The sequence below is a fragment of the Drosophila virilis genome, chromosome 2 (assembly GCF_030788295.1).
Source record: "Drosophila virilis strain 15010-1051.87 chromosome 2, Dvir_AGI_RSII-ME, whole genome shotgun sequence".
Classification (NCBI taxonomy): Eukaryota; Metazoa; Arthropoda; class Insecta; order Diptera; family Drosophilidae; genus Drosophila; species Drosophila virilis.
The window spans coordinates 32,862,074-32,885,977 of record NC_091544.1 but is presented as its reverse complement, the minus strand read 5'-3'; the positions used below and the strand labels follow the sequence as shown (position 1 = coordinate 32,885,977).

The following is a 23,904-nucleotide window of genomic DNA, read 5'->3' as shown; positions in this document are numbered from 1 at the left end:
GCGCTCGCAGTTTACTTTTCAGCTTTTGGTGCCTTCATCTATTTTGCCTTTTAGGCCATGTTGGCCAAATACACAGCCATTGTTTGCTCTTAGAGGTATCTGCGGATGAGCGAGTCACGAGTTACGACAAATTCAAATACCCAGCATCGCCAGTCCACGGGTTCAACTGAGTGCAGGCATTGGCAGTTTATTACGCAACCCAGCGATATGTGGGTCATGCAGACTTCCGAGCCACAAAAAGTTTAACACCAGAGTTTGGGTTGCTCGTAAATTGTCGGCGACAAATGCTTATGTCTCCATATTGACGCACTTTGATATCTTCATGACCTTTGAGAGCTTTACGCGTTGCTGAGCATGCTGATGAAGCAAATCAAATGCATTTAACAAATATTTACATAGATTTTCCAAATACGTTCTCAATTTGCGAATTAGTTAGTAAAAATAAACCGATTTTATAAACAAGACAATGATAATAATATATGAAAATATTTTCATATATTTATTTAATTTTTAATTTAAATTATTTGTTGTTTGTATTGGGTATATATATAAAAGAGCTTGTGACTCAATATTTTTGTATTAAATATTATGTTCTTCCTCTTGTTTATGATCAGGTACATTTTAGAATATTTTTAAAGAAATATATATAATTTTAATAAATAATAATTATTTAATAGTTCCAACGTCCCTTGCAGACTCAATTGTTCCAAATGCTTATAGTGCTTTGCCCGAATCTTAGAAGAACAGGGAAAATTGTCAATGCCGAGTTTGGTCAAGATATCTTAATAAACAAAAATGTTTTTCATGCAACTCAAATTTCGACCGATCATTCCTATGGCAGGAATGTGGGACTACTGCAAAGTTTCAAAAAGATAGCTTTAAGACTGAGAGACTAGATCGCAAAGAAACAGACAGACGTACGGACGGGTATGGCTATATCAACTAAGTTATTGATACTGAACGAGAATATATATACTTTATGGTGTCGGAGATGTCTCCATCTATGCGTTACACATTTCGCGATAAAATTATAATACCCTCTGTAAGGATATAATAGACTTTGCAATTTTGAAAACTATAATCGCCGTTTCCCATGTAACATACTTCCAGATACTTTTAAAACTGCACGTAACATTTTGGTCAAATTTTGACCTTTTGATTATTATAAATGAAACTTGGGCTTAGAAAAATGTCTTATATACAGCCACATATTTGCTTAAATATGCTGAACAGAATATTTTCCAGGAAAAAAACTAACCTGCCCCAACATGGCCAATTTAGGCATTTATGTGCTGACATTTATCGATAACGATTTAATTATTTATATAAAATTTCATGGCAATCAAATGCTATACAAAATGCTAATGGAAGTTCTTGCCAGATAAAGGCAGAATTTCACACACATTATGTATACAAACATATATATTTATATATTTATATATGTATTCATAGCCGAGTGCGTGTTGTTTGTATGTAACTGACAACCATTAGGAATATTGATTTCCATATCGCAATATTGCGAAATGCGAAGAGCGCACTCCAGACTCGAGACGCGAAGACTTGAAGCAATCGCAGATATGCACACACCCAATCACACACATTCATACATACATACACACAGAAACGCACATACACACACACACACACACACACACACGACTGCGCTGACGTAATGTGAAAATTATGCGCTGTAATTTGCGCCAAAGCAAAAGCGGAAGACGACGCACTTCGAGGTCCGGATGTGCCAATGCCAACAAAAGATACACTCGTATTTCAAATAGAAAAAAACACACACACACACTCAACACACCACATGCAGATCAAGAGACAAGCTAAAAAAATTGAAACACTTTAACAGGCCAAAAGCAGAATTTTGTTTTTCTTCTTGTGTGCCTTGTTTTGTTGTTGTTTTTTCGCACTTTTTCACGTTTTGGTGTGGCTAGGAGTGGGGCGGGGCGGGGCGTGGCGTAAGGAAGTTGTAAAAATAAAACAAAACACATTTGCAACTAAGCGCAAAAGAGAAAAAAATGTGAAAAAATTAAAACAACAGCAACAGAAAACCAAGGGGATAAAAAGGAAAAACCAGGAACACTCGCAAAACAGGCAAAGAAAAATAACTACACGAAAATTTGTGGTCGCTGAAGAATGCGCCCGCTGTGAATGGGCGGTAAATTGTGGGGTGGTTAGTTCTGATGTTCTGTTTCTCTGGTAAGTGCTCCCCCGTCGCTAAGGGATGCCCAAATTTGTGAGATACTAAATGTGGCATGTGGCTACAAGCGTAACAAAAAGAAGAACGCCAACAACAACACTAACAAGAGACAAAGAACAACACAAAATACGAGTGAAGAAAAAAGCTCAAAATGTTTAGAAATAAATTTGTGTCGCCTGCAACTCTGCCACACGCTGCCACACACGCACACACACACATGCACAAAGAAGCCTCATAAATGTTTACACCTTGTCTTTGTATATGTGTGCCCACGAGTAGCTCAGGAGCAGCGTCTCAAGCTGAGGAACTGCCTGTGGCAGAAAACGTGTCAATGATGCCACACGGACGAGCGCTGATAACCGGCAACGTTGTAATAACCATAATGGGCAACCGTTGCAACCACCGCACAGTGGTGTGAAAGCAATATTGAACGCAAGTTACAAGATGTGTGAATAATTACGGGAAGCAGCTTTAAAATAAATTAATATTAGGCATTTAAAAAAAAGTACGTTAAAAGTTATCATCTGAATTCTGTAAAATAATAAAATAATACTATACTGTTTCTTCAAATGTATATAAAAAAAGTATTTTTCTCTATTTAAAATTAGATTAATCTGGAAATAAAAAGCATTAAAATGGAATTTATGGCATATTCTTACTTTAAAATTATTATTAAGAATTTACGTTTAAGTAAGCTCAAGTATTAATATTGATATATTTATATATATATATTTCCGCACTGCTTTTCTCGCTTTCTCTCTCTCTCTCTCTTTTTCTCTGATGAGAAATTATGTGTTTTCTTTTACACACACTTTACACACTTCAACAGTGCATCAGTATTCAGATATACAGATTTCTTGATGGAATACATATTTTTTTAAGCTGTGGGGCATTCAGGAAAAATACTTTTGTCCATTTAAAATAATATCTGTGTCTTTCTCTCTCACTCTCTTTCTCTCTGAAGAGAATTTAAGTTTTTATTTTACACACTTTTCACACTTCCACGTTGCATCAGTATCCAGATAAACAAGTTTCTTGATTTAATGTATATTTTTCAAGCTGTAGGGTATTCAAGAAAAATATTTGTGTCCCTTTCAAATAATCGGAGTCTACTGTTTAACTGTTTTCCTGCAGATTTTCATGTTCCTGCCTGTCGCATAGTAGAATTTTCGCAGGCTTGCTTTCCTTTATGCGATATGTATTTGTTCTTGAATAACTGTACGTAGTCAGTTCGCAGATACAATGGACAGCAGCGACATTTAAAATGGTTGAGTTGAGTACATAATTTGTTTAATGGTGATTTATTGTTGGTGCGCTGCGGCTACTGGCAGACGGCGCCACGCCTAACAAATGGCAAAAAATTGCAAATTTTCGCTTGGCGGGAAATAAATGCTTACAATTCTTTATGTTCCACATTAGGATGAATTTCCTTCTATTTTTTTTCTTTTTTTTTTTTTTGGTTTAGTTTCATGTTTAGTTTTATTTTTTTTGTGTGCGCTGGGCTCTATATAACCTTTTCAATTTGTAACGCGCTTACTTAAACATTTGACAAATTTTCAGTTTGTTTTTCATGCGCTAGTTTTGAATTTCTACTGAAAAGTTTTCAATATTCTTCATTGTTTTTTTTTTTTTCAACTTTTTTTGTAGTATTTTCTATGTTATTTTTGTTGTTTGGTCATTTAATTAAAATAGTTTGTTTTTGTTATTTAATGAGCTTAACTAATTTCAGTTTGTGCGACAGCCGGAATATGTTGCGCATCAACTTTTTGTTGTTGCTCTTGCCAGCAAATAGAAAAGTGGGCGTGACAGCTGGGAAGTGCTGGGGTTGGGTCGGAGTCTGCAAATGCGGCAAGCAATAAATTTCAACGAGTTTGGGCCATTTGGAAAGCCTTCAACATCAATTAAATGCATTAACGTGGAAAATTAAATTATGCTTCAGTTTGCGTTCATGTGTAAATATTGTAAAATAGTGCGGAAAACTAATTATAGTCGCAAATTAAACAACTATCTCATTTGATGAACGTCAAAATTGCTTGCGTACACTCTAAGTTAAACCAAAATTTAAAAATTTGGTTCCACAAAATAAATCACATTTTCATTAACGGTCTTTCGCTTTTTGTTCTAATTTTTTAAAATGGCCTCCGAGTGCACAAAAAAGGAATGCGTGTCTTTTTCGTGAAAGCCAAACGCAAAGGCAAACAAACGAAACAAAGCGTAAAACCAGATGATGAAGGGAAAAAAGGGAAACGCAGAAACAAGCGACCGCACCTCGTTAAAATTTTATATCAATTGTTGCATGCATACAAAACACGCAGCAGCAGCAACAAAAGCGAGTAGAATAAAGCAAAAGGTACAACAAAAGCAAGCCATTTTGAAAAAGTTAAACAGAACAAGAAATAAAGCACACAAAAAATAATAAAATATAAATAAATAAAAGAATTAAAAGCAAACCGAAAAGTGAGCAAATGTTAAAGGCACCTCAAGGCAAAAACTTGCTGTTCGAGTGTGTGTTTTCTACACACGAATTTGTGCAAATATTACGTATACGCCACGCATAGTACGTATACGCAAACTAATTTCACGTCGCTGCCGCCGGGGCCCGTGCACGTCGTGAGCGTGTGACAAATGAAATATTTAAATATTTCGGGCGCACAAACATTTTGACAACACGCCGACAAAATGCCACAAAAAGTTGCAAATTGCGGTTATTGTGGCAAACACACAATAAATAATTTTATGCCAGTGCAAGCAAAAAGAAATGAGAAACACGATGACTTGCAGCAAAAAGAGGCATGTGTTAAAGTTTTCAAGCCAAGCGAAGCGTTTCGAAAAAAAACTTAAATAACGCAGTCATTATCATGATGATGATGATGATTCTAATGATAATGATCATGACGATGGGTGTTGCACGGCTCGCTGAGTGAGGGTAAAACTTTTTTGCATTTGAAGCGGAAGTGATTTCATCAAAAATTCATATTAACTAATTGGATTTGATGCCGTTTCGCAGTTTTATATATATACGATTTTTTTGGCCCCTGCACTGCGGATATTGCCAGGAACTGGACACACACACACATATAGCGCCCGCAAGGGCAGGGCCTAACTTAATAACCATGTTTATTTTAAATTAAAAATGTATTTACATACGCTCAAATGCCAAATAAACGAATGCAGCGGCCACTGAAGACCATCCGACAGCGACAGTTTGTTTTTGTATTGTATTCGTATGCGTGTTTGTATTGGTATTTGTACTTGTGCTTGTGGGCCACAAGCAGCCGATTTTCATTTGCCAATGCAGCACTCACCTGAAAAAGTATGAGAAAAGGACAGAGCACAATTTATTGCCTTTGTTATTACATATATAAAAATAGCTGTTGTTATAAAACATTTTCATAATACCCCCGCCTAGTGCCCGCCGCCCTTCTAACAAAATTCACAATTTATGCGAGTTATGGGAATGAATATGGAATACACAACTCGAATGGCTTAATTAATTGCCACAGCCAATAAAAGCCTTATAGATGTTTTGTATTGCTTGCAAAGAGGTATATTTTTATTTGTGTTCAATTTTTTGTGAACTTATTTGCTTGCATGACCTATTTTTGGATTGATTCGGCTTTTTCATAATTTAAGAAATATTTGCAGGTTTTTCTAGTTATCAAAATACAGCACAATTCATACTATAGATATGCAATGTTTTTAGACCTCAAGATTCTTTATTTAATATAGGATTAATTCATAATGTCGGCAAGCAAAGCTTTTAAGTCGACAATATCAAAATAGGTAAAACTATTACATTAATAATGCCTCTGGATCAATAAATAACATCTCTGAAGCACAGGACATCATTAATAACTCAATATAAAATAATTTTTGTCTTCTCTAGAGCAATATAAGAATTCTTAATTTAAAAAATATACAAATCGGTATTATCGATAAGCAATGCTTTTGTCGAGTTCAAGTCAAAATCCCTAATATGATTTAATAAACTGCTTTATTTCTCCTTATGCACTTAGTTGCATTTATTATCGATGATAATCTCTCTTAATCGAAACAATACATTTTATATAGATAAATACTTTTATATATTGCAGAACATATTATTTAAATATTCTTCTACAGGGCTTTTTCCATTGCAACTTAATTTTTATTATCTGCGGCTTGCAAAGTTTTACTTTTATTTTTTGTATCTTAATTTTCTTGAATTTCCACTTTGCCCTCAAAGACATGACATATACGGAAGCAACGTTTTTATTAATTGATGACTGCAAAAAAGCATAAAGAACTTTAAGACTTTGTGAAACAACGCGAAAATGTGTCAGTTAAAGTGAAGGCAGTAAGGCACACATGTACGTGTGTGTGTGTGTGTGAGAATAAGTAAGTACATCCTGTATAGCCTGCATGTGGAGCCTTCTTTGCCGGGCACGCAATGAACTCCGCTTTACAAAGAACACAAAAAATACAAAAAAGAACGGTTGAATTTGGCAAGTCGAAGATTAAATACCCTTAGTGATGTGGCTTCGCTTATGTAGATGTGAGAAAAGAATTGCGAAGCGGGTTTAAGCTGAGTTTGTTCAAGTTATATCGACGGAGGGACGTGGGTATATCCACTCGGTTGTTAATACTAATCAAGAACATATAGCTTAAGGGATCTGAGGGGACTGCTGCTATGCACAACACACTTCATTAAAGTATTTCAACACCATCTGCAAGGGTAAAGAAACGAAAAACCAACTTCACCGCTGTTGTCGAGCGACTGGCAACATTCGCGTCCTGGCTCAGTGCTCGCCAAGCGGAAGGACGCAGCAGGCAGAAAGAAAACGTGGCAAATATTGCAAAATATTAAAAATCTTGCTGCCAAAGGCAGCATAAATAGAGCCAGAAAACGCGGCCAAACGACGACAGCGCCGGCTGCAGCGAAATAATACGAGGAAGTGTCGACAGCGTCTGGCAAGCGGCAGCCACTGGCAAAGGAGCCGCACAGCGGCACAAAATGTGCTGCTGCAGTAGACGGCACGGAAAAAAAATATATATATCTAGAGTAGTGCTACAAAATAGCATGGAAAATTAATAATCGCACAATTTGTGCGCCAGTAAACAATGGAAAAGTCTTGGCTCGTTAGTTTCCTCATTATTCTGAAATTTCCAAGATGCGCAGCAGCGTCTGCACCCGCTCCTGCTGTGAATGCTGCGTTTTGTACATGGTAAACTGGAATCGTAGTTCAAAATCACAAAAAGGAGTCTTAAAAGATAGACTAGAGCAAGCTTCGAATGGAATGAGCTGAACGCATATAAAAAAACAAACAAAAACCTGTGTAAATAATGAAAAATGCGATTGAACATTATTATCCATGAAATTTGTTGGCCGTTTGTCTGTCATTGCATTGTTCCAAGTTCTAGACAAGTGTGCAAATGATGTACAGCGTTTAAAAGGTAGACTTGAAATACATCCGATTACAATGTAGCAGCAGAGCACAGACTAAAAATTCGATGGATTTATTCGCTTAAATTCTAATGCCTTATAAAAGGAATCTTTTATTTGAATGGTTTTTTGTCATTTTTATTCCATTTGATTTCAAAATCTCCTTAATTATTCAGTTTTTCTGTGCTGCTGGGATTTTAAGCTCAACATCTAATTCATGCTAAGATCATATTTAAAGTATCTTTAATATTGAATATAAATTTGTTCATATTGCTTTATTAAATTTTTACCTTGCATATTCCGCGAAAAAATAGTTTATAAATACATATAAATTTTATGTTTGTATTTAAACGTCAGCTGGTAAAAATGAACACGTCTGCAAGTGACAGCTGTGGCGAGTGATATAGTATGTGTAAATAGAAGAAAATGGATGGAGTTAGCTATTTTATACGGCAGCACAACAATTAATTGAATCAAGCACAATTGTTTTAACCAATAAAATGGCGCATTGTGGTCGACATTGTGTGAGCGGGTACTCGAACACATTCATTATCAACTCATGTGCCAGGAGAGAAACTGAATAAAAAACATAAAATAAAATGAAATAAAATAAAAAGTTCAGCGATGCAAGTGACACACTTGCAGCCGCAATTCCCATGCTGTTAGCCAACAGCTAACGAATAGTTGAGCACTAGTACAAAAGTTGACGACAGACTGTGTCAAACAAAAACTCAATCAAATTATATGGCATAAAAAGGCCAGCCAGGGACTGTGTGTGTTGGCTGACAGCAACAGCATTAATAACAACAACAACTACATTATTCATGCACAATGAACTTGAAGTATTGTCGAACTGGGGACGCGACAAACCAGAAAACATGGCCAATTTAAAAGTGTGCGAACATAAATTGCATTAACTTGGCTGGCAGGCAAAAGACGATACATATAAAATCACAATAAGGTAAAGGCATAAGGCGAACGGACACTTTGGGTTGTCAATTCATTTTGCATTCAAAATCATATTTTATTTTTTTTTTTAAGTTTAGTTTCTTTTCTTACTTTTTCATAGATTAAAAAGTTCTTTGGGCATTGTTCATGTAAATTTCAGCTTTGAAGTTGTGTGATAAAAATGCCTAATGATTTTTTCATAGCTATTAAATAAACAATTGGGAGAAAAAGTTTTCATCTTGCCAGTGTGAAAGCACCTGTTCCCGGTTGCCAGTTGCGTTTAATTTTTATGCTCTTGGGGTTTTCGGTTATTTTGTTGGCTGGGCTTGGGGGCAGCGGGGCATTATAAATACGTTTCTTGCGTGCATAAATATAATCAAATTTTGTCATTTAATTTCGGGGCAAACTCAGGAAAATGAAAGTAAACGCTGTTAATGTGAGGCCCTGTGCAAAGGTCGAGCAATCAACCAGTCGTTAAGAATATGTGGCTCAAAGTCTCGAATTTAAGGAAAGGTTAAGCGAACGTATCTATCAAATTTTAAATGGTTAAATTAAGCGGAAGATAATATTTAAATAGTGCATGCTCTAAGCAAAATTATGTGGCTATACAACAAAGTATATATTGATATGATAATGCAAATTCTGCTAACGTATTGTGCGAGGATTTTCTTCAAGCCATAATGAATCAGACCATGCCCATATAGCACACACCTCAACGGATGAAAATTACTCGACGCCCGCGAACAACCCAAGAGAGGATTCATTGTATATCTAAAAGGTTACTATGTATCTTAGAGTATAGAGTATATGCATAGTATCTAGATGGATAAATATAGAAAATACGAACATAGTTTTATCTTAGCTGTTTATCTGTATATAAGTATCTATGCATATTTTTATCTATCTATCTACTTTTCGACTTAACTATATTTGTGTATTGGTAGACTGAGAAACAGAACACAATTATATTTATTATTTATATATCTTTTTTTCCCTTAGCAATACAATTATATTTAAGATTTAAAGAATCAATAAATAAAAAAATTAAAATATAAAAATATTTTAAAATATCTTCGTCCACAAAAACATCAAATGTTTATTTTTATTATTTATGTCGACAAGTACATTTAAAGTATATGACAATACATTTATGATATCTACACAAAGCACAACTTTAATTGATAGAAATAACATAAGCCAATGTGGTTTTTTATCAACATGTTTGTATGGCCATAATTAGTATGTCATTAAAAACCCCTTAGAAATATGTTTGCTAGCTCTAATGCGCAAATATGTATCCACACGCGAATATTCCCGAGATGCCGAACCTGTGCCTTAGACTGGTAATTGTTTTAAGCCTGGCGTTCTTAATATTTATAGATATTTTAAATCTGAAATTCACCTATTCAATATTTCATATATGGAACTATTCAATTACTGAGTTCCAACACAAATAAAGTGAAAATAAATAAATAAAAGTGTAAAAGTAAAAATGTGTCTACTTTATTAACATGTCACGCTCGTATAAGCTGCATATTTAACGTGTGCTTGTTTCACATATAACTCATACGCCTAGTAATCCGAGTTGTCGCCGCTGCCGTTGCTACTACTGCTGCTGCTCACCTTTTATTTTATTCAATAAGTACGTTGCGTGTGGAGTTGCACAAAGAGATATACGAAGCACGTGACAGATTTTCTTGGATTACACACGCTGACATACGCACACATGCGTGCGAGCTACGCATGCTCAAACACACGCACACACAGCAAGACAAAACTGATTACAGCTTGGATAAGTTTTTGTTGTTGTTGTTATTGTTGAAATTCACTTGGCGCGGCAAAAACTTGCGATTGCCAAACACACGCTTGAGGCGCCAACCGTTGCCTGTCAACCCGTCAACCTTCAAACCGTCAGCCCGTCAACCCGCCAGCCCTTAGGCGTCACCTTTGTGTGTATTCATATGGCACTTAATATTTTTGGCATTGACTCGACTGCGCACTCACTCGATTAGCGGCAAATGCAGCATCTTAATTACTGATCAAATTGAGCATACGCCACGCTGACTCAGGCGACGGCAAAGACGACAAACGACAGCGAAAACACAAAGAGGACGAGAACACGCGGCAAGCTGCGAGCACAACTGAAGCCAACGACAACGGCATTCGAAGTGGCGACGTGTCATTAACGAGCCGCTGCCACAGCCACAGCCGCAGCCGAAGTAACTGCCACACAGCCGAACCGAGTCCCACAGCCGAGAGCAGTCGCACACAGCGAGAGCAGGTTTTATAGCAAAAAGTGTTGCATACTTAAGAGCGCGCTGGCATTTTGGGTGTGTTTTTAAGGCTTTTGGGACGCGACACATGCGCTCTGGCGGCAACACACCAACAGGCTGCCTAAGAGAGTGAGAGCTGGTATGTGTGTATGTGTGTGAGTGTCTGTTATAGTGTGTGGCATGCTTCCAATGCCACAGTTAGCTGCTGCTCATTTGCATGCCAGAGTCCCAAAAGAATGTCCCAAGCCAAACAGCTGTTGAGCTGTTGAAATGAAGCCAATGGAGCAATGGGCCTAAACGTTCATACACGCCAAGCAGCCACGTCCTCGTCCTTGTCGTCGTCGATGTCGACGTCGTCGTCGTCGTCATCGTCCTCGTGACGCACTCGTTGTGGCATGTCTTAGGTCAGAAACGTCGTGGCTGCGACTGTGGCGGTCGCTGCTTGCCGGCAAAAGGCAGAATTTTTAATTATGATAAATGCCCATTCATAAAATGGAATGGCATTGCAGTTGCGTGTCGCTGCTTCTTCTTACATACATATATATACATATATGGAGGCTCTAATTTTATAAATGCTGCATAATTATTATGTCGAAGTTTGTTTCATCTATGCCTGGCAGCAATTTCTTGCTCCCTCTTCTTATTTTTACTTGACGTTTTGCTCTTCTTTCTTCTATTTGGGATGCTCTGCAGTTGACAGCCAAGATTTATGCGGCATGCAGCCCGTGCCGGCGGGATGCTGGCTGTTCCGGCTCTCGTTTCGTCTGAAACTGTACCTGTGCACCTGTGTCAGGTGTTGATATGCCAGCTGTGCTTCAATCACCATCAGCGTCACTTAATAAAATCACAGCCAGCACGACATGTGATGAATTGTTGCCATTTTTGCAACTGACGGCAGCGCTTTTAAGTGCAAAGCATTTAACAAGCGCTCGACAGCAATTAAACCCAACACCCCACCCAGACCAATTGGCAAAATATAAAAAAACACACACACACATACGTCTTACTTAACTGTCCAATTTTGTAATAAATCGGCTAATCAAGTGTTAATTGCCAGTGTTTTGTTTGGTTGGGTTTCTAAATCGTATCGAAAATGGATAACTGGCAGTTAGCAGGGCCTAAGACTCTTTTATTGGCAACTTATACATAATAAGAGTTTTTATAATTTATCTGTATTTTCTATATGATCAACTTTTCATAAGAATAAATTAATAAAAGGCAATTTAAGTAAATTATGTTAGTAATATTTTCTGCATTTCCAGAACATTATTAAAATCCCTTAAGCTTCGATTACCAAAGAAATTATGTTTGATTCGATTGAATTCAATTTTGACTCGTAATCTGTTAAGTGTTATTGATTCCAACATTGCTACTCGGAAACATTTTGTAGCCTCTAGCCTGTAGCCTCGAAGTTTTTTCATAAAAAATATTGTTTCACATGTCAGTGCCAATGATTTTTGTTTAGTTTCGCATGATTGTAGCCCCAATTGAAATTAAGTGACTGACCTGGCATTTTATTGTCTGGTTTCAGTTTTTAGTTTTGGCAGATAATTTTGTAAAAAATATTACTCATTGAAATAAATAACATTTACATTAGTGAAAACTGCACATAGAAAGAACAACTAAATACAAATTATTTTGCTAAAAGGTAACAGAATTGATTTTTTTAATTGCGTCAATTACTTGTCATGCAGCTTACTCAAAGCTTAAATACTTGAAAGCGGCTAGGTTTTATCGGAATTGAAACAAAGAACCCCAAACCCTTTCGATTCCGAAAAGATTGATCGAAGTCGACAAATAAAAATAAATCAAATAAAAAGAGTCCCATCCCAAAATAAAAATTTTCATGCATCCCAATTTTTTCTGGGTAGGTCTTTTTTTTCATTACCAACATCTATAATAAATACAAAAATAGAACAAAGAAATAAATCATCCTTTTAGCATAAATGTATGTATCTAGTATATATATAAAGTACGTTCTAACATCGAGCGAAATTTGACACGTTTTAGACTCATGTTATAAATATTAATAAATTAATGCAGATATATATATATACTTCAGAGCTTTACACCCAGCCTTTTTTAACAAGCCACAACAAGCCCAAAATGCTGCCCTACAAACCAAGCAATTATTCCATTGTATTCTTCACATATTCTTGGACGATGACTGGAATTGTGGATTTAGCAGCGTAAAAGGGTGCAAAAACTGGCTCAATGCAATGTTCGGCCAGTCGGACAAAAACCAAATTGACCAAAGTTAATTTAACCAATGTAAACAGAACGAGCACGGCGAAGCTTGTGTGTGGGGAGGAATGTTGAGAAACTTGGGATGAAAGTGCGAGCAAATGCCGTAGTGAAAATCAATTGGTGCGCCAACAAACGCTTCAATCAATTTTACTTTGGCAAACAGTGAGTGCAAAATAAATCACATCAGTCGAGTCCAACTTGCAAGATGCTTCAGTCTTAGAGGGCACAGCGGGTGGGTGCGGCTGGCGAGGGATAGCCTCTCAGCTCCGCATGGTATGTGCGCATACTTGTGTTTATCTTATTTATGCAAAGCTGTGGCAAACAGCAACAGCAACAACAACAACAGCAAAAACTGCTGGAAAAAAAAGAGAGAGAGAATCGTTGCTGGCAGAAGCTGCTAAAAAATGAATGAATTCAATGAAATGCGGGTAAAAGTGCCCGTTTGCACCCAACTCGCAGCCAGCTGAAGTCTTGAGCAACAAGAAGACGAACAGGATTGCAACAGCCGGGACAGGATGTGTTGGGCATGCTTAGAGAAGTCTCAGGCATTGCCACATCAAACATCTCAAACGAAATGAATAATTTATAGACGCATTTGCAGAGCGCGACTTGAGCGGCAAGGGGCAGGGGGCAAGGGGCAAATGGGAAGGTGGCAGGTGGGGGGCGTAGCTCACACATGTCGCGTTAGCCGAGTGCAGCCACCGGCTCTAAATTGAATGACAAAGATGCCCCCTAGGCCACACACAAACGCACAGGATAACCAGGCATGCATGGAAGACGAGCGTGGGCCCGAACTAGGTCTAGGCTTAAGCGAGTGTGTGTTTGTATGTGTGTGTGTGTGAATGCGTGTGTGTGAGTAGTAGCAAAATAAAATACCAGAATGCATACTCTCTCTCTTGCATTTATTTGTATATTTATTTTTATCACAACTCCCTCAGCCAGGCAACACTTACAGCGGACTGTTCCCGTACACAAGTTGTGCTATGTTATGCTGCACTAGATAGGTAATCCGCACTGCACCCCGCCCATACACCACACGCAGTACACTTACCACACACAACACATTCATGCGCATATGCACAAGTAAACTAAATTGAAAGGCACAAATACACATTTATTCGACTACACTGCACTTATAATACATACCTTCTTTTCTGTAAAAGGCAGCAAAAATTGCCGGGTATGTTATGGAGAGAATGAAGGAGTGTCTAGACATATGTAATAATAAATATAAGAAATAATATTTTGTAAATAATAATACATAAGGAAATAAAATAATCTGTTAAGCAATCCGTTTGCCACTTTTTAGGCAACCAGCAATAAAACGCTGTAATTTTCGGGGATAATGTAATAAAAGTATTTAACTTGTAAAAATGCTAGTAAAATTTTACTTAAGCTCCTCTCATCAGACCCATTTTTTAATTTTAAAGTAACTATTTACCCATTTCAAAAGATAATAAAACAAATACCTCTTTGAACTAAATAAGATATTTAAAAGAAACCAGCACTGGTACCAAGTCTCAGTGCTGTCCAGTTTTGTTTATTTATAGCTATATTCTATGATATTAGTAATAATTAAAATAAAATAAGTACTGATAAGCCAGCGACACACAACAAGTTCAAACGTGCGTTTAGAATACAGGTAACTAAGCAAGCATAGCTCCTTAAGCCTGCCAGAAGGCTTCTGGGTGGCCTAGTTTAAACCCTTCTAACCCATCTTCATAAATACTTTCAAATTATAAAAGAAGATTTGCTGGCATGTTTACTTAATAAATGAAGTCAAATAGACACGCCTATGTACTTTAATTCTCCAGCTATAAAACTTGATATGTCAACTTTCTTAAGGGAAAAAACTTGCCTCACAGCAAGCGCATATCTAAACTAAGCTTTAGTTTTGCGTTTTGTTTGGCATGTGAAAAGTTTCTACAGCTTCTTAGCCTTGACTTTTAATGGCAAAATATTTTCAAGTTGTGTCAATTAAAAAGCTTTTTCAATGATTTATTTTTTTCTTAGTATATTTATAGTTTTTGCAGCAAGTTATGTGTGCTTTGCTTTTAAAGTCAAAACTTAAAACTTAAGATTTCTTATATCCGGCTAGAGTCAGTATATATACTTATTTTTTTCTTTCAAAATATTTGAAGCTCATCCATAAAAAGTTCAAACGTTGCTCGTGCAGTCAACGACCTATGCGACATGGCAATACGATTATCTTGATATCAAATTTTGGTTACAAAATCCACACCCGACACCGACCGCCGCCTGCCGCCCGCGCTATCTGCTTGCCTGTTAGTGGCTTTTGCGGTGCCGTCAAAGGAAAGTTTAAATAAATGACTGCAGAAAACTTTGCTAATCTGCTTTAAAAATCCAGCAACAAGCAGCATGAAATACGAAATGTCAGATATGAAAATAGAGTGGGAAAAAATAGGAAAAACTGGCCGAGGGGGAAAAACTGTGTACAGCAGTTGACTTTGACGCGGCGGTTAAAACCGCAAAATTCGTCAATTTAAATGGGGGGAGTTTTGCAACAGTGTGAAAAATATTAATTTAACTTTTTGCGTTAACAGAGCAATGACATTTTCCCAACCAAGCCGCAGCAGTAGGAGCAGCCGCCCACATCTGTGCCCACATGTAGGCCTGGTCGGATTTTTGCTGTCTGCTTCCCACATTCTGTCGTTCTGTGCGATTGTTGTACTTTTTGACGCCAAATGCTTGTTTTTGTCTATTGGGGCAAGCGGCAGCTGAGCTTGTTGCCAATGTTGCTGCCAGCATTATCGTAAATTTTTATGCTAAATACATTTTGCTCCAACAGCCGAACAACACACACATACTCGCAAAAGAACAGCAAAAAATGGCGCCATTTGGAGCAGCTGGCGTCACGTGGATGCGACCGCCCCAAATGGTCAAGCACACCCAGCAACAACATAATCAAGGCGGCTCCCCGCCCCGATATCAAATGCAAATGAACTGCCGTCGAGCGCTGAGTCGGAGGTCGTCTCTGTTGTCGCCTTATGGCGTTGGCCACACCCAACTTTATTGCCTCTGACAAATTGAACAATCTCAGACAGATTTTGGATTTTAATGCGTCGCTCTGTTAAAGAGGTGCTCGTTGCGTTGCAAAAAAGCGGCTATCTCCATGGCCATCCGACGATCCGTGGCGAATTCGGAGCCAAGACGCCCACAACCCGGCGAATGGTCCACCCGCTGGCTCAGCGTGTTCATGTTCTCGGCCAGATAGTCGTGCAATTCCTTGGCCTCCAATTTGGCTTGGTTGAGCAACTCGCTGGCATCCTGTCTGAGCTGTCCATATTCAGTTCGACGCACGTACTTCTTGAGCAAAGGTTGCAACTCCATATAATGCTTGCTGATGTAGGCGAAACAATCGTTCCAATCGAATTTGTCCTGCTCCAGATGACGATAGCGCTGCCGGCAGAGCGCATGTTCGTGCTCTGCTATGCGCTTGAAGGAGTCCAGCTCGTTTAGGCGGCGCTGCATTGCTGCGCCCGCCTCCAAGTCTCGGCAGAGACTATTGTGCATGTACTTCAGCGACAAATCGACGGCCTTACAGCTGTGCTGCAGCTGGCTCAGCTGTTGGCGTAACTGACTGTTGTTGCGATGCAGCTTGAGAATCTCTGGATGCATGCCGTCCTTGTTCAGCTCCACTTGCATGTCCATGCAGGCATCCAGCTCAGGGCAATCGGGTATGTTTAACGACAGCCTCTGGCCGATGAGATCAACGAGCGCCCTATTCTTTTCCAGCTCGTCTTGGATGTCCTCCAACTGAAGCTCCTCATCGACTGTCGTTGACTGTTCTAAACTTGGCTCCTCCTCCTCACTGGCCTTTTTTACACAGTCACAAAGTAGAGTCCTGCCAGGTTCGGGTTGCCCTATGCTCAAATTGTCCACAACTTCTACGTTGGAACTAGAGTCTTCCAACTCACAGATTGGCAAACCTGGGGCCTTGCAGACTGGCTGCACCTTGATCAACTTTGCTGACATTGGATCGTTTAAATAAGTTAAATGCTGGAGTTGGTGTAAAATACGAAAAACAAACAAATAGTATGTGTATACAGAAAATTTTCTGATTTAAAATGAATACTCAGACAGCTTTTGTCAACCGGACTGAACGGAAGTCTAGCCAGTTAGTGTGATTTAAAAATATATATAGATTATCCCAAACAAATAAAAAAAAGTGCCTAGTCTCAATTCCTGCAACTGTAGTAAGTCCTAGAGTAAGAAATGCTAAAAAGAAGAGGAGTTAACACTGGCGTTAGCCACAAAAAGGTATGCGAATAACTTTGACATCTTTGGCCTGGAAGGAAATAAATCAGCAAAGTGCAGCAATGAAGCAAAACCTTCTAAAACAAATTCCAAAGAAAATACAAATTTTGAAATAACAACAAAAAATTACATCTCTTCCACAGGGATTAGTGCCAGCTCAATGAGTGACACATCAATAAGCAGCGCTCACTCGATTAAAAAACATGCAAATATACTAATGTTAATATGGGCTCAGCGGAAAATTATCTTAAGCAGCTACCTAACTCTGCAATTAAATACCTGAAAACCCCAATAACAAACAGAAACAAAGACAACGAAAATAAGAATAAAGAATTGATTTTAAGCACATACAACTCGGGTAACACCACAAATGGTGCTAATACTGAAAAACCTACTTTCTTGTATGATGCCGAACATGTGGGAACTGCTTACCTACTAGTAGACACAAGTCAAAGGGAAGCCATCCAAAATAAAAACAAAAAATGGTCTATTCCTTTTTGAATAAAATCGTCACCTTAAACTCAAACGGCGCTTAGAGCAACTCTATACATATTATATTTTGATAATGCAACCACATACCAATGCAAATCACATAATTAACAAGAGGTTCTGGTCGGGAACTCCCGACAAGAGGATACCATGAACCCTCTTCTTATAACATCAAATGCACATATACATCTATTTTAGAAGCTATATGTCAAGTTTGGTGACTCTAACTCTTATTATTTACCAAAATTGCCCAAAAAACAGGATATCGATATCGATTTTTATCGATTGCTTGAAAACGGAGTAAGTTATCGATTATCAGAAACAAACTCGATCTGCGCAGGCACTAGGAGCAGCTACATCTAAAATTGCTCTACCTCTTATAGGTTCTGAGATCCTTGCGTTCATACATACGGACAGACGGACGGACAGACAGACGGACATGGCTAGATCGACTCGGCTATTGGTGCTGATCAAGAATATATATACTTTATGGGGTCGGAGATACTTCCTTCTGCCTGTTACATATATTTGCATTTTGCACAATTACCCATTTTCAATGGGTTCAGAGTATAAAAATAAAAACGTGATCAAATCATTAATAAAACGAAATACAATGATACAAGCGATTAGACATACAATTACCCAAACAAGGATGAAACTACAGCAATATGTAATGAATTATTTCAACTATTTTCTCCACTTTCCATGGCAACAATGAGCTCAGTACAAAATTAAAATTATTAAAAGACAAATTCGAAAATACACTTAAACATCAAAATGAACCCTCAACTCAACACCCAACAATAGCCAAGATCAGGATGCCCATTAAAATACTTCAAAACAACATACAATCTTTAAAGCAAATAGAGATAATTTAGAATTTGTTCTATACACAGAAAAAGTGTGACATAGCCTTACTTTCTGAAATTTTTTCACATGATGAAAACAGAATCAACAGAAAACTTGCTAACTTTAATTTAATCAAAAAATACAGAGCAGATAGATATGGAGGAGTATCCTAAGCATTCAGAAACAATATAAAATTTAGGAAACTGCAGTACAGTACAAACTGTGACATCATCATGGCAACGACGACCAATCTAAATATAAATCTATCCTTATGTTCGGTCTATTTTAAGCCGGGAATCCCCCTTGAGGAGTTCAAACAGGAGATGTCCATGGTACTTGCGCATTCAGAGCATATGACAAATGGTGTAAAAGCTGGTGACTTTAATGCCTAGATCACTGCCTTCGGCGGTAATATAACAAATGCACGTGGCAAATTTCTGGAAGATTGCATACCCAATGCAGGATTCATATGTCTGAATACAGGTCCTAACACCTTCCAAGCGCAAATGATTTTATAATCCTATCCAACAACCGATCATTCCGAATTGCAGTGATTAACATGCAGGACAAGTTATCAACATTCCATTTACTATGTGAAGAAACAGTCTCCCTATCGATGAGCAAAAGTAAGAAAAGAATGATTAACTTAGTCGTTAAAGGGAGGAACATCCCGCAAGCTTCGGAAATCAAATTTCTGGGAAAGTTGCTGAGCGAAAATATGTCGCTAAAAAATCATGTTAAAGATGTAAAGGCAAAAATGCTGAGGAGCCAACAGGTATTGCAATTTTCAACATCGACCAAAGCTGGCCTCAGACCAAGTGTTGCCGTAAACATACACAAAACCTTCATAAGAAGCAAAGTAGAATATGCCTCACTAACCTCACTTGCTATTCCACTTAGGAGATGTATGGGAGAGACACCTTCCACGCCGACTCACATAATTTATGAGCTTGCAGGAGAACTCCCTCCCCTGTTCAGGGCTGAACTGTTAACTGTTAAAGAAATAATTAAACTCAAAACATACTATCATGACCTCTTTAACACATTCAAGTCAACGTATCACAAATCTCCATACAGGAAAACTAATGAAGCGCACAAAGACAGACTATACAATACAAAACCAAAAACAAAGTATATTTCAAAGCCAAAGTTAAGTCAAACCACTAAAATACTAAGTAATACTAAAAATAATACCTCTCTAGAGGAAATACAGTCGACATTTAAAAATACACTGCTTAAATTTCAAGACTTGGGATACCACATTTTTGCAGCAGACGCTTCTGTAATGAAAAATACAGTTGGAATAGCGGTATACAACGTTACCAACGAGGAAGAACATATTTTCAACTGCAACAAAGCAATTTCCTCCACACCTCTGCGGAACTATTAGCTATAAAATAGCGTGGATAAAAATATTTACAGATAGCATGGGGGTGATAACACTTCTAAAATCTTCATAGATAGTGGCGGAAATTCATATAATATTAGACTGGACTTAGAAGAAGCAGATATTATATGGATCCCAGGTCACAAAAGCTAAAAAATCAATGAAAAGCTGATGAATTAGCCAAAAAGGCATGCACAGAAGGTATCCTCTAAACATAAGCTACAGTGTGAGAGACGCATTTAGAGTAGCGAAAAGACGCGTATGACAAACATGGATAAGGAACTTATATAAGGAACTAATCAGAACCACTGGTCATACTTATGGTCACTGGTCATACTTATGACAAAAAATACCTATACAAAATCAACAAAGTTGATACTTATATGTGTGAAGTATGCAAAGCGCAGAGCACTCAATTTTCCAATGTCACAAATTTAGTAGATTAAGAAGAAAATACAAAATCTTTACTCGTGCTGAGTCAACTAAAGACATATTAAAACAAAACAACAGCTATATTTAAGAGAGATAACTTTATAAATGAAGCAAAAATAAATCTCTAATCCAAATCCTTTAACCATTACAATTAAACAATACCAACACAAACAACTGACATCCTCGCGCTGTCCTAGCCTCAACGTATCTGGTTATCTGCCGCATTACTTTGCGATGACCAACCCGATAGACAGTTCTCGCAACTGTGTTCATCAAATCAACAAAAAAAAAATAAACAAATAAAATGAATATGCTGGAAAATATGTTGATATGTTTCCGGTCTTTGACAATTTGATCTTGGACATGTTAACCTGATCGAAGAATTAAACAGTGAAGTGTTCAATTTCAATTTCCACTGAAATCCTCCGCTGGAAACATATGCTTTATGTTTACGCTGGAACCTTCCACTGGAAATCTAACGCTGGAAGTCTTCTGACGCTGTAAATCAGTTTTATTTTTAATAGTTAAAGTCTGTCACTGAAAGGCTTATAAATCAGTTTTATTTTTAATAGTTAAAGTCTGTCACTGAAAGGCTTATACTGGAATCTTCTATTGATTATAAGTCCTCTAGACTTCCGCTGCAAACTCATCGCTGGAAATAAAAATTTAAATAATACTCTGCTGCATTATTTCCTAAATTTGCCTAAATTCATCCACACATATTTCTTTCAATTTAAGACGGATCATATTGATCCGTAAAACAATATTTTCTCCAAGCTCTTTTCAGCGCTTGTTGCACTCCTTTTAAAGCTGCTCGTCTCATTAGTTTTGATTAGATTATGCGCAATGTATTGAAGAGCACTCAGGCCGTTGAAGCAGCTGCGCCAGCCACCAACAACCATGTGGATGTATGTGCTATGGACAATAAATGACATTTACGGACCGCTTAAGGAGCACTTAACCCGGACGTAACTAACCAGCATAAACACACATGCACACACGAGACAGGAGGAGACAAGGGACAGAGGTCAGAGGGCAACAGGAGAACATGGGCAATGCATTGCATGCGCTAGCCACGTAAGGTAGACACTTGACTGTGTGTTACGCATAGACCCAGACCCAGTTGCAGTTCCTTTTAAAGTTCCAGCTTCAGTCCCAGTTCCAGCTACCGACCCAGTTGCACTGGCAACAATTCATCTTCATAATGGAGGCTAATGTGGAAAACAAACACGGCTAATGCGAATTTAAAAAGACAACTAAAAGAACTTGAGAAGTGCAATAAATGCTGCTAAGGCTTAATGCTAATTAATAAAATAAGTTACTAAGCATTCAAACTAGTTGCTCGGCCTACGAGATACCCTGCACTGACAACAAATACAATTTTTCGATTATAGTTTGTCTTAGATTGATTTATTTAGAAAATATGAAGTTTGAAAAACTTTAACATTAATTATATAAAAACTATAAAAAACTTCCATCAGCTGGGCAGAAATATGAAAACAATTTGTTTGTTATTATTTGCTTCCGAATTCAGTGCCTGAAATTGTATATATGGTTGTATGTTATTCAATCATAATATTTAATTGACTTACGGTTTATTTAAGAATTATTTGCTTTATTACATAAATATTTTGATGAGGTGTTTGGGTCGACCCTTTAAAAAAAAATTGAATAAAAATTATTTTTGCTTATTATTTTGTTTAATGCCACCTCAAATTTTTATCATAACATTTACTTGGTATTACAAAAATATGTATTTTTTAATGTATATACATATTTACATGATATATACATTCATTTCTTTCATTTCTTTTGCACATTAAAGCACTGGGATAACAATTTATTTTTAGGAAAAAAAGGTTTTATTATTGTTTTATGAACAACAAGTTCATTAACTCGCTGATGCGCGTGATAGAAGGATGCTGAATGAGCTGAACAACAGTTGCAAATGAGAATGAAATAAAAATCTAATTAAAACCTCTGATGCCCAACCGACTTCCATAACCACGCCGAAATCACAATTGTCAGCGCTAAATTTACGCTCACCTGCGCATACCAATATAAACACACACACGCACAGGAATTAACACAATTTCCCACCCAGGAGCAATACTACGCAAACAAAAAACAGCAACAACTACAACACAGGCAAACAGGTGAAACAGACGTTGCCTGTCGAATCGCAGAAAAACTAGCAAAATCGGAAAACTTTCAAAGGTACCCCTACCCAACCCTGGCCAACTCCACCACAGCCCACCCAACACTGGGCAGCAACTGAAACGCGCTGTTGCACACAGAAATAACAAGTTGCATTGGTCAATTCATCGAATGTCGGTCACGGCTGCCTCTTGGGCACAGCGCATGGATGTGGCAACTGCTGGTTAGCTTAGCTGTTGCGCAGACTGCGGCTTTGTGCACGGTCCAAAGTTTTGGCAGACGGGCATTTTGGGCAAGGCCCCAGCCTGGGACACATGTGGAAAACGCTGTGGAAAAACGCAGTGAACCCGAAAAATGTATCCAGCATCTCTGTACGCGGGCTGCGTCAATGCGATTGAAATTAGTTTAGTTTTTAGATCAAATCCCTGTCTAGCTTCTCCACAGGCAACTCATATTGAATTGGCGCATTATATAAAAGCTGCCGTGCATGTTAAAGGGTATCGAAAAAAATATAAATTTATTTTAGTCGAAAAGCTGCAGAGGTATGTATATAAATAGCTTGATTCCCCCAACTCAACATTAATTTGTCTTAATAAAGAAAATTTAAGTAAAGTAAACTTCTTTGAAATATTAACAATAACTTTTTTATATGTTTTCTAAAAATGAAGTAAAGATAACCCCAACAAGCGAGTCGGTTTATCCGTCGGAAATTAAATAAGCTGGAGGTTCAAAATGTTGAAGAGATGCACAGCTTGAGTTCATTTCGCATTATCGATAACTTTCATGATATCGATAGAAATAATCGAAATCATGTTTTGGAGCAGACCTTACAGTTTTTAAGAGATGGCTACCGCAAAGTAAGCATTTGAGATCTAGTGTAGTAAACACGGCTTCAAAATATATTGTATGTTTAATATTTCAACAATTTTCCATCAATTTTAAAGAGAGAGAGAGAGAGAAAAAGAGAGGCAGACAAGTTGGCATACATTCACTTTTGAGTTCAATACGCAAACCCTCAGTTTCATAAAGATGGGAGTCTTAGCAATAACTTATGTTAAGAATTAGTTAAATATAGTATAAGGCTGTGAAAAGAAACAAAAAATTTAAGTTTTTCAAACATAATTTCAATTAAGCTGACTCAGACTCTTTTCAAACTAAGAAATTGGTTTGCGCGGAAAGTGACAGAGATCCAATCGGCCTTATATTTGGGTAG

The 23,904-nt window shown here is 37.5% G+C and overlaps 2 protein-coding genes across 2 annotated transcripts in view; both read right to left on the bottom strand.

Annotated features, from left to right (window-relative positions):
* Nucleotides 1-10,732, bottom strand: part of dpr11 (defective proboscis extension response 11) — an 80,722-nt gene extending 69,990 nt beyond the window's left edge. The window contains exon 1 of the mRNA XM_032433923.2: nucleotides 10,203-10,732. The gene's annotated coding sequence lies outside the window, so the exon portion shown is untranslated. The remainder of the gene's footprint in view (nucleotides 1-10,202) is intronic.
* A 5,361-nt stretch (nucleotides 10,733-16,093) lies between these two features.
* Nucleotides 16,094-17,238, bottom strand: LOC6633195 (uncharacterized). The gene has a single exon (XM_002056646.4). It carries the CDS (start codon nucleotides 17,093-17,095, stop codon nucleotides 16,175-16,177), a length of 921 nt encoding a protein of 306 aa, XP_002056682.1. The 5' UTR covers nucleotides 17,096-17,238; the 3' UTR covers nucleotides 16,094-16,174.
* Nucleotides 17,239-23,904: the final 6,666 nt, after the last annotated feature.

Coding starts and splice junctions, on each gene's coding strand:
- LOC6633195 (XM_002056646.4), bottom strand. CDS start 17,095: ATGTCAGCAAAGTTGATCAAGGTGCAGCCAGTCTGCAAGGCCCCAGGT.